The sequence below is a fragment of the Nomascus leucogenys genome, unplaced genomic scaffold, assembly GCF_006542625.1.
Source record: "Nomascus leucogenys isolate Asia unplaced genomic scaffold, Asia_NLE_v1 000964F_65302_qpd_obj, whole genome shotgun sequence".
Lineage (NCBI taxonomy): Eukaryota > Metazoa > Chordata > Mammalia > Primates > Hylobatidae > Nomascus > Nomascus leucogenys.
In genome coordinates, this window is record NW_022097536.1 from 55,175 (window position 1) to 65,537 (window position 10,363).

Sequence of the window (10,363 nt, forward strand, 5' to 3'; positions counted from 1 at the left end):
TTTACTATGTGGCCTTAGACCAGTGGCTGCCCTCTCTGGGCCTCACTCCCAGCTGAGACGTACAGGCTCAGCCCCTGCCCAGCCCTGCCTGGCACCCGCTCGATCTGGCTGAGCTCCAGAGAACGGCAGGGCTGGGCTGTCACATGCTGAGCCACGTGACTGGCAGCGGCTGGGGGCTCCATCCCACACAGAGGACGGGGGCTCTGCAGTCCCTCACCCCCAACCTAATTAATCACGGGCCACCAGTGTGGGCGTGGTCCAGAAGACCTCACCGCCCTCCCAGGTAGGCAGGGAGCTGGCGGGGGGGATGCCGTGATGAGCACCTCCCAGGTGCCACGTTGGCCCAGAGGCCCCAGGGCCAGGAGCTACGGAGACCCAGGGCACCAGGGAGACGGCAGCAGCGGCAGGCCCAGGAAGGGGCATAGAGGAGGCTCTTCCCCCACACCTGTCACCCTGTCCCCTGCCTGTCCACACCCACAGCAGCTTGCACATCATCCCCGCAGCATGCTGGCTCTGAGAGGTGTATCCGGGGCGGGCTGGGGGCAGGCAGGGACAGGCTTGGGCACAGCTGCCTGTGCCGAACCTGAGGAGGATCGGGACTACAGGAACCACCAAGGTGACACGTGGCATCATGACCACAGTCCTAAGCAGAGAGGGAGGCACTCCTCCTGGGAGGCAGAGGGGACATCCGGGACGGGTGCAGCCCCAGCTCTGGAGCAAGAAGCTCTGCCACACACACACCCCATGTTCACATCCACCCCGTCTCTGCCCCCACTTCCTCATTTGTAAGATGTTAGATCTGGGGAAAGACAGGCTCTATGAATGGGGTGGCCCATGGGGTGGTGTGGAGGAACACGGAAGCACAGGGTGCTGGGAGAGGAGCAGGCATGAGGTGTGGTCCCTAAGATGGTATTTCTAGACTCCAGCCACCTTGGGTCTGACCCCTTTGTTTTGCAGAAGGGGAAACTGAGTCTTGGGTAGGGTGTAGCAGGACAAGCCGCAGACAAAACTCCTCAGACGCTGGATTAAAGAAGGAAGAGGTTATTCGGCCGGGAGCATCGGCAGACTTGCGTCAAGAGTCAAGCTCCCTGAAAAAGACATTCTTGGCCTTTTTAAAGGCTTACAACTTTAAGGGGTCCACGTGAAAGGGTCGTGACAAATCGAGCAAGTGCGGGGAACGTGACCAGGGGCTACATGCATCAGCTAACAAAACAGAAAGTTTTGCAATGCTTTCTCATACAATGTCTGGAATTTACAGATAACACAAGTAGTTTAGGTCAGGGGTTGATATTATTATTATTATCACTTTTTTTTAACTACCAGGGCCAGGTGGCTGCGCCAAGGTCTTCTGGCTATTTCTCTTACTTCTGTTTTTTTTTTCTAACTTTTTGCTTTCTCTCTTTCTTCCTGTCTTGTAAACCAGGCAAGGTGGTAGGAGGAGGGCAGCAGGAGTAGTAGTGGTCTCCTTCCTTAGGGGAAGCATTGAGGGAAGGCTGGGAGGGGGGTCGAGACTTCCTTGCTATTCTGGGCCATAACATTCCACATAATATTATAATATAATATAATTAATACAATAATAGTTCCCCACCCCACACCGGGATTCCCAGGGCCCACTGCCCCACTCCTCCTCCTCAGGCTGCCCCTCAGCTCGGAGCTCGGCCCTGCTGTGTGGCTCTAGCCTGGCGCCCTCTGGGCGTTGACTCCTTTTCTGTGGTCTGGGAGGAGACGTTGAGGCCCCTGAGGGAGGCGGTGGTGAAATCTTGGCTTGCAGCCTCCAGCCCGCCCAGAGCCAGAGTCAGGCACGAGGCTAGGGCAACTCCGCCCCCCAGGGGCTGGCCCTGTGTTGGACATTTCTTAACAGCAGGGCCACCAGGCAGAGCGGGACAGCCAGGAGGAAGGGCAACTTGGCAGAGCCTCAGGTACAGTATCCCGGGGAGGCTGGGGCTGTAGCGGGCCAGCAGTCGGGCCGGAGTCCAGCTCAGCAACTCCGGGTTACAGGCAGCCCAGGCGGGCCTAGCCACCAGCAGCTGCACTCAGGGGCCACCGTGTCCTGGCTGAGCTCATCTGCCTGCCTGCTGGGGAGAAAGCGGAAGGAGGAGAGGCAGGTCTGGGGAGTGGCAGCGAGGTCCCGGGCACCCCCCTGGCCAGCAGGCACCCTTCTGTTGTCCGAGCTGGGTTGCCACCGCCTCCTCTTCCTGGGATTCCCGGACACCCTCCAAGGGAACCAAGGGAACAGCTCTGGGTCCAGCTGCCCCAGGAAGGACTGCGCGCCCCTTCCCCACAGGGGTCAAGTATCCCTTCCAGCAACAGCCGTTTCCTGGGCACCAGCGTGCATGCCCAGTGCTGATGCGGGGATGTGGCCATAAATGACTCTGGGAAAGAATCATTCTTAGCAATGGACTTTGTCAGGATCCAAGAAAGGAGTGGCCAGCCAGCCCCGCCCCGCCTGCAGGAGGCACTTCTCATCCCAGGAACTGTGCCCCATCAGGGAGCTGGGTTGGTCCAAGCCACAAACGAGGGGATACGCTGGTCCCTGGCTCCCCAAGGGAGGGGCTGCTGAGCTTTGGGAGACCTCATGAAAATCCAGCTTAAGGCCATCAAAAGACAAAATGACAACACATTTGGTTATAGATCAAATTGGCTTCTATTCATGCTTAGTGAATCTAGACAGCCTCCATTCTACAAAATGGAATGAGAGCTCCCACCAGGCAGTGGCGGAACAGGGGGTTGGTAAGACAGGAAGGAGGAAACAGAAAAATAGGAAACACCAAACCGCCTAATACCGGATCGCTGCAGACTGCTTTTTTTCTAAGGGGTAAGGCAGAGGGGACTCCTGATGATGCCGGCTCAGGTGGACTGTAATCTCCTGCTTCCCGGAGAAACTGGTCTGTTGTTTTGGGCTCTGTCTGCTTCCTTAAAGCTTCGGTTTGATGATGTGGCATTTGGCATGAGTGCCTCCATTTTGGTTTGGTCTGGTCTGTTGGGGCCTAGTACAAGAGCTCAGTTCAAAACCACAGCCTCTCATCATGTTTGTTTAATGAAGCTGAACTGCAGGAGATCAGAATCGGAGACCCTGCGGTATTGGGCCTGTGGGTCCCCTGAAGTTGGCCTAGTGATCCCCGCCTTCTGGCTGCCCTGATGGGGCTCCCCCAGGCCCTCTACCCACCATGTTCAGTCCCTCTGTCACCACATCCCTATCCCCAGTTGGGTCTCTAGGGTGATGTCCTTGTCTCCCCAACACCCACCCTGGATCAAGGCCCCTTCAGGCCCCTGCCCCAGGGGTCTCCTCCCCAGCCCTCCTCTGGTACAACCGTCCTCCATGGATACTGAGCACGTCCCAGGTCCCAGTGCTTGAATTCCCCCAACAGTGGTATCGGTGCCACAGGCAGTGCCCAATTTTACAGATGGGAAAAGTGAATACAAAGAGGTCAAGCAACCTGCCCAAGGTCTCCTCACTCACACATGTGGTTGCTGCAGTTTAAACCCAGGTCATTGGGCCCCCAGGCCATGCCATGCTGGGAGGATGCTCTTAGAAGGCTCATGGTATAGATGAGGAAACTGAGGCAGGAAGAATGAGAGAACGGGCAGAGCCTCCGTTTCCTTGGAATCCAACCCACTTGATGGGCCAGGGTGTGAATGAGCAAGGGGGGTCCCTGCCCAGGGACAGTCCCTCAGCAGGACGGTCCCTGCTGTGAGGTTGGGGGCAGTGGCTTGGCCAGCCATTCACTCCCTGTGATATGTCAGCCCCGTTCCTCCCTACTCTGTTCCCAGAGCCTGTGGGCACCCGCAGCGAGCACCCAGGCTGGCATAGTGCCCAGCACATGGGCACCTGAGTATTGTTTTTAGAGGCCCGTGGCCTTGAGGGAAGTGGCTGGTCCTGCCCCGGCCCCAGGCCAGAGGAAACAGCCAACTATCTTCATCACCAAATGATGTGGCAACTACCCCCCACCCCAGAAGCTGCAGGTCTGGGCCAGATGCGCCTCAACCTGTGATGGGGGGCCACGCCCCAGAGACCCTTGGGCCCATCAGCCCCTGGACCTCAGTGGCTCAGCCCCAGGAGGCAAGAGGCGGTCTCAGACCCCCAACCTAAGCAGTGTGGGGAGTGGCAGCAATGGTGAGGAGGGAGGCCAAGGAAATGGAATCCAAACAGCAAGAGACCTCCCCTCGCCAGGCACCCCTCCCACAGCCGGCCTACCGGAGTCCACCCGGCCCTGGGTCTGCCGTCCAGGCCCCAGCCCAGTGTCCCTTCCCCCAAGGACTTGGCTGCCCATCCCCAGGGGACTGTGAGGGAGGTGGGAGCTGAGGTGGGTAGCCTTCTGCTCTTCTGGATTTGGGTTTTCCAGTGTGAGGAGCTGGGTGGCATCAGGCAAGCTCTGGCCCTCTCTGAGCCTCGGCCTCCATCTCCTTCAGTGGGTGAATAGTGGTCCCTCAGTGGGCGACCGTGGTGGTGAAATGAGCGAGGGCAGGCATGGGGATCACACTCCTTACGACCTCACACTGTGGGAGGGGTACCGCGGGGGTGGGCTTGGGGGCCCCAGCCCAGTGCCTGATTAAGGAGTTCCCTATTCTGTGTGTCCACAATGGCTGCCCAGCACCCTCGGGAGGTCACAGGCCCAGGATCCCCCGATCTCAGGCAGAAGGCGGCCTTGGCTTCTCCACTTGCCAGGGTCCTGCCCAGCTCCCCGTCCCCCACTGGACACTCCCTGGGGGCCTCGGTCCAGAGTGAGTGACCCATAGGAGCAATGCCAGGGCTGGTTGCCCTGTGGGAGAGATGTGTCCTGTGGCCCTGGTGAGTTGGTTTCAGTGTTGCTAGGAGAGTTGCTGGAATGTTCCATGCAGAACTCCATCCCCACAGAGCTCCCGGCCCACGGTCCACAATTCACGTTAGGTGCCTTGCATTTTTGTGGTTTCTGCAGAGATTCTTACAAAAGGCGAGGGAGGTGCAGGCGTGGTTTGCCTTTGACCATTGGCAGAAGTCTGAAGGTGAGAGTAGAATGGAGAAGGACCCAGGAGAGTGCGGAGTTGGGGGATTTAAATATTTGCAGGCTACGTAGCCAAACACCCAGAGCTGACCTTTGTCGAGTACTTTCTGTGGGCACAACAGCAAATGTTTTATGCAGCGTGATGTCATTTAATCCTCACGATGACACCAGGTGCCATTAGCATCCCCATTTCACAGATGAGGAAACCAAGGCAGAGAAGGTGAGTGACTTGCCCAAGGTCCACAACCAGTAAGAGGCAGAGCCCGGAGACAGGCCTCATGGCTCGAGAGGCTGTTTCTTGGCTCCTGGGTCTCAGTCCTGCTCCCGTGACGAGCCATCCACTATGGGGACCGTGGTGCCTGTCCTGGGTGCGGGCAGCTGCCCAGCTTCTCCCAATCAGAGCAGGAAGATGGTGGGTTCGGCCTGGCCCCCCCCAATCACTCCAGCTGAGGGCTGGCCTGGGGCTCCCGACCAGGCTCTCAGCAGCACACTGGTCCAGCAGGGCCATCCTGCAGACCGGAGCAGGTCCCGCCCTCAAGGTGGCCACTTCACAATCACCCACAGCCTTGCGCTCACCGATGCTGGCCCTGGGCTCAGAACCAACTGTGTGGTCATCATTAGCTGGCAGGTGCCATCACTACACCGGTAACATGAGAGGCTTCGAGCACTAGGTCTCAAATAAGTAGGCACAGAGGGGCCTGCCTCCCAGTCTAATGAGGGGGAAGTAAGGGGCATGTGGACAGGGTTGGGAGGTGGGTAGAGTGTAACCAGATGTTTATCACATGGCACAACTCAGAACGGTGGGGAGCAGAGTCAAGGGGCCACTGTGACAGTGGATGAGGGCATAATCTGGGTGGGCTGCCTGGAGGAAGCATCAGCCAAGCTGATATCTGGAGGAAAGGGACTCGGAGAGGGAAGGAGGAAAGGGTCCCCACAGGTCCTTGGCACCAGGCCGACGAACGAGTGCGTCAGAGTGCTCCTCCAATGAACTTCAAGTAAACAGGCAGGGCTCAGGGGAATGTCTAGGCCCCTACCCTGCCTGCCAGCTCTGGGTGGCACCAGCACGGAGGCAGGAACGCCCTCTCCCCTGCACTGATCCTCTCCCCCACAGCGGTTTCCACCTCCTAGCACCACAGCCCCGGCAGGGTGGGCAGCAGGGCCTCCAGGAGGCCCGAGGTGTTCTCTCCCTCTTCCTGCGGAAGCTGAGGCACAGGGAGAGGAGGCTACTGCCCACTGGCCTGGCCTCCCTGGGCAGTGCCCCCAGGCTGGGGACAGAGGAAGACGGAGAATTCTGTGTCTGGAGTGCTCCAAGGTGGTGGCCATGGTGGCAGTGGGTGGGACACCCCCTCTACTCATCAAGCTTCTGCTTACCCCATTCAGGCTGGCAGGGGTGAGGCCGCCCCGCCTCCAGGAGGGACATCAGGGCAGGGCAGAGGCCATGGCTTGGGGTTAATTTCTGTGCGGCAGGAAGAAGCGTGGTGCTCTGCCTGCCTGCTCACCCTCGGGGGCTGTGGTGGAGCAGCTGTCCCCAAGCCCACACCCAGTCCTGCAGCCGCCTCCAGGTCCATGGCAGAGGGGAGTGGTGCGAAGGTCTTCATGTGTGTCTGGGAGTGCTCACTGTTGGGTGAAAGGGGTTGCTGGCAACCTCAGTCCCTGTGGGGTCATCTGAGTGGGTCCCTGTGTGTGTATAAGGTAGAGGTGTCTGCTAGCCCCTATGGGTGCAGGCAGGTCAGGAGTGCCCGGACCCTGGGGCGGCTGGGTGGTGCCCGTGCAGGAGGGGCAGCCCTGGCCACCCAGTTCATGCCGCCCCATCTGGCAGGATGGACCCCTTTGAGGACACGCTGCGGCGACTGCGGGAGGCCTTCCACGCGGGGTGCACACGGCCAGCTGAGTTCCGGGCTGCGCAGCTCCGAGGCCTGGGCCGCTTCCTGCAAGAAAACAAGCAGCTTCTGCACGACGCACTGGCCCAGGACCTGCACAAGGTGGGCTGGGGTTGGGGTGTGAGAGGGTGCACCAGGGCAGGGGGGCATGGAGGGCAGCTGGGACAGCAAGGGATGAAGACAGCTGCGCCCTCCATGAAGTGGGGCTAAAAGCAGCTCCTCCCCTAGGCCAGAGCCGCTCTTGCACATTCATCCAGTCACTCATTTCTGTATTCATGCAGCAACTATCTGCTGGGCACCTACTATGTGCCAGGTACTGTTCTAGGCTCTGGGGATATAGCAGAGAATAAAACAAAGTTCCCACACCTACGAAGCTGATCTTCTGTCAGAGACAATAAAACAGCAAATGAATAATTGCACAGCAAGGCCGGGCACAGTGGCTCACACCTGTAGTCCCAGCACTTTGGGAGGCCGAGGTGGGCGGATCACTTGAGGCCAGGAGTTCAAGACCAGCCTGGCCAACATGGCAAAACCCCGTCTCTACTAACAATATAAAAATTAGCTGGATGTGGTGGTGGGCACCTGTAATTCCAGCTACTCGGGAGGCTGAGGCAGGAGAATCGCTTGAACCTGGGAGGTGGAGGTTGCAGTGAGCCAAAGTCACACCACTGTACTCCAGCTTGGGCAACACAGTGAGACTCCATCTCAATAATAATATTAAAAATAATAATTACACAGCATGTTGGGTTGAAATATGTGCCCTGGAGACACACCCAGGGTGAAGGGAGAGAGGGGCCAGGATCAGGGTGCTGTTGTATATGTGGGGGTCAGGGAAGGTTTCTCTGAGAAGGCGGCAGAGACAGGAAGATGGAGGGGAGGCTCCCCATGGACGCTGGGGAGACGGCAGTGGGCACAGCATGTGCAAAGGCCCTGAGGCAGGAGGTGCTGGGCGTTTTTGCTTGAGGAGCAGCAAGGAGGTCAGCATGGCTGTGGGGGGTGGGAGAGGAAGAGACAGCAAAGATGAGGTCTGGGGCATGGGCCACACTATGTAGGGCCTTGGAGGCTGTGAGGCCTTGGCCTTCTCTCTGGGTACAGCAGGCATCATGGCCTCTGTCTGGACCCTGAAGGCCTGGGGCCTCAGCCCCTCCCAATCCCAGGGAAGCCAAGGCAGAACCCCAAGAAACACACTTCTACCAACCCCTCACCCATCAGGGCCCATGCACCTGCCTGCCCCTGCCTCAGGACACCTGCCCCTGCCTCAGGACACCACCTGCCCCTGCCTCAGGACACCACCTGCCCCTGCCTCAGGACATCTGTCCCAGGGGCTGCCCCTGGCTACTATTCTCTGGACAAAATGTCTCCTCCCTTTGCCTTGAAGGCCATAGTGTTCAGACCTTCCCCAGCCATTGGGTTCCCTGGGGACTGACTCCCCACCACCGCTGAGCTTCTGCCCCGGCCGCCTGCCAGCCTTCATGAGACTTCACCTGACGTCTGTCTGGTCCCTTTTCTCCCTTCGGCTCAGATTCCACCTCCTGCCTTCCCATCCCAGCTGCAGGAGTGGGGCCCTACAAAGGGAGCAGCAGCCCAGAACATTCAACCTGGTCCCTCCTCTGGCCCTGGTCAGCCCCCGTCCCCACCCTCAGCAGGCAGCATCTGCCCAGCATCACGTGCACCCTCTCAGTTAACACCTTGGTGAATCTGGTTGGCAACCATACCCAGTGGCCCCCAGAAGAGGCTCAGAGAGAGTGTGTTCTTGCCCAAGGGCATGCAGCCAGGAAGAGCAGAGCCAGAGTTTGAACCTGGCTCAAAATAGCCCAGTCTCCCGAAGTCAGGTTCCAGGTGACCTAGGAGGCGTGGTGGGCAGGCCATGAGGCTCATGGGGCCAGAGCACAGGCTGTGGGAAAGTCCGTGTGGAAGGCACCTTCGCCCAGCCTCGGTGGCTGGGAGGTGCTGGTGGGCGTGACGTCTTCCTCCCTCTTGGGGCTGAGCGGTAGCCCTGGCCTTGCCCCTGGTTCGCTGAGTGACCTCAGGCAGGGCCTCCCCTTCTCTGGGCTTCACTGGTCCTCTGGCCCATCCAGCACCCACTGGCCCGTCTCCCTCTGCCCTGACCGGGAGAGCCTGCACCCCATAACCTCAGGCGCTGCCTCAGGCAGGGAGACAGCCTGGCCCGTGTCCCTGACCTGTTCTCCAGCAGCCTGCAGCCTGCTGCCTGGCTGGTCTCTCCTCCCTTGGGGTGCAGAGGGCAGGGAGCACTGGCTAGCCGAGAGCAGGACAATGTCCCTATTGATTCGGGTCTCCTCACTCCTGCTTAGAAGCCTGACAGTGGCCCTGGCCCCTGGGCTGTGGGAACTGACCGCATTTACCTAGGGGTGGCTGTGCCTGTGTCTCCTGCAGACCAATCTCCACCCTGCTCTTTGGGAGGCCGAGGTGGGAGGATTGCTTGAGGCCAGGAGTTCAAGACCCACCTAGGCAACATAGCAAGACACTCTGCAAAAAATCAAAAAACAAACTTTTTTAAAGTAAAACAAAACAAAAAAACCCTAAGTCAGATCCCATCCCTGCTCTTCTCAGGAGTCCTTGCCCAGCCGCCTGGCCCCTCACCTTGCCCACTCTGCTTCTTGCTAAAAGGAGCAGCACAAGCTCACAGCCACCTTGGGGCCTTTGCAGCTGCCAGGCCTCTGCCCACAGTATGCCACCTCCCAGTACCCACGACTTGCTCGTTCCTTGCCTTCAGGTCACTGCTCCAATGTGACCGCCGCCTGGAGACCTGCACTGACCACTTTGTAAAAACAGCACACACACACACATGCTCATGTGGATGTATAGACGTGCACCCCTGTGCACGCCCACAGCCACACGCTCCAGCAGTCTCCACCCCCACCCTGCTCCGTGATTTCCCTAGCACAGCCGCGTCCTAATGGAGCCGTCAGGGTTCTCACCTTCATGTGGACCGACTGCCCCCTGCAAGGTCGGCTCCAGGGCAGGTCCCTCTGTTTGGCACAGAGACAGCACCTCACACAGGAAGCACGCACTGAACATGGAGTGAGTGAACGAATGAATGAAAATGAATGAATGAGTTGTGGAAGCAGGCCCTGCCTGGAGGAGGCTGTGCCCTCCTGCCCACTCTGGGAGTCCTGGCCCACCCTGACCCCACCCACTTCCTGCAGTCAGCCTTCGAGTCGGAGGTGTCTGAGGTTGCCATCAGCCAGGGCGAGGTCACCCTGGCCCTCAGGAACCTCCGGGCCTGGATGAAGGACGAGCGTGTGCCCAAGAACCTGGTGAGCTGGCTGGGCTGAGGCAGGCGGGGGGCTCAGGGGATATTTGCTCCCACAGGGTGGCCCTCTGGGTGGGAGCTGGCTGCTGAGGGCCGGGGTGCTGAGCACTTAATTTCTTCCCCGGCTCCCGGCCCAGGCCACGCAGCTGGACTCCGCCTTCATCCGGAAGGAGCCCTTTGGCCTAGTCCTCATCATTGCGCCCTGGAACTATCCCCTGAACCTGACG

The 10,363-nt window shown here is 59.3% G+C and overlaps 1 protein-coding gene across 1 annotated transcript; it reads left to right on the plus strand.

Annotated features, from left to right (window-relative positions):
• Positions 1 to 1,859: 1,859 nt before the first annotated feature.
• LOC115834282 (aldehyde dehydrogenase family 3 member B1-like) lies at positions 1,860 to 10,360 on the plus strand (the record flags this gene model as incomplete). The annotated part of the gene is made up of 4 exons (XM_030809054.1): positions 1,860 to 1,919; positions 6,802 to 6,964; positions 10,030 to 10,140; positions 10,274 to 10,360. Coding segments are annotated over exons 2-4 (360 nt in total), but the record flags the coding sequence as incomplete, so codon positions are not given.
• Between the last annotated feature and the right edge of the window lie 3 nt (positions 10,361 to 10,363).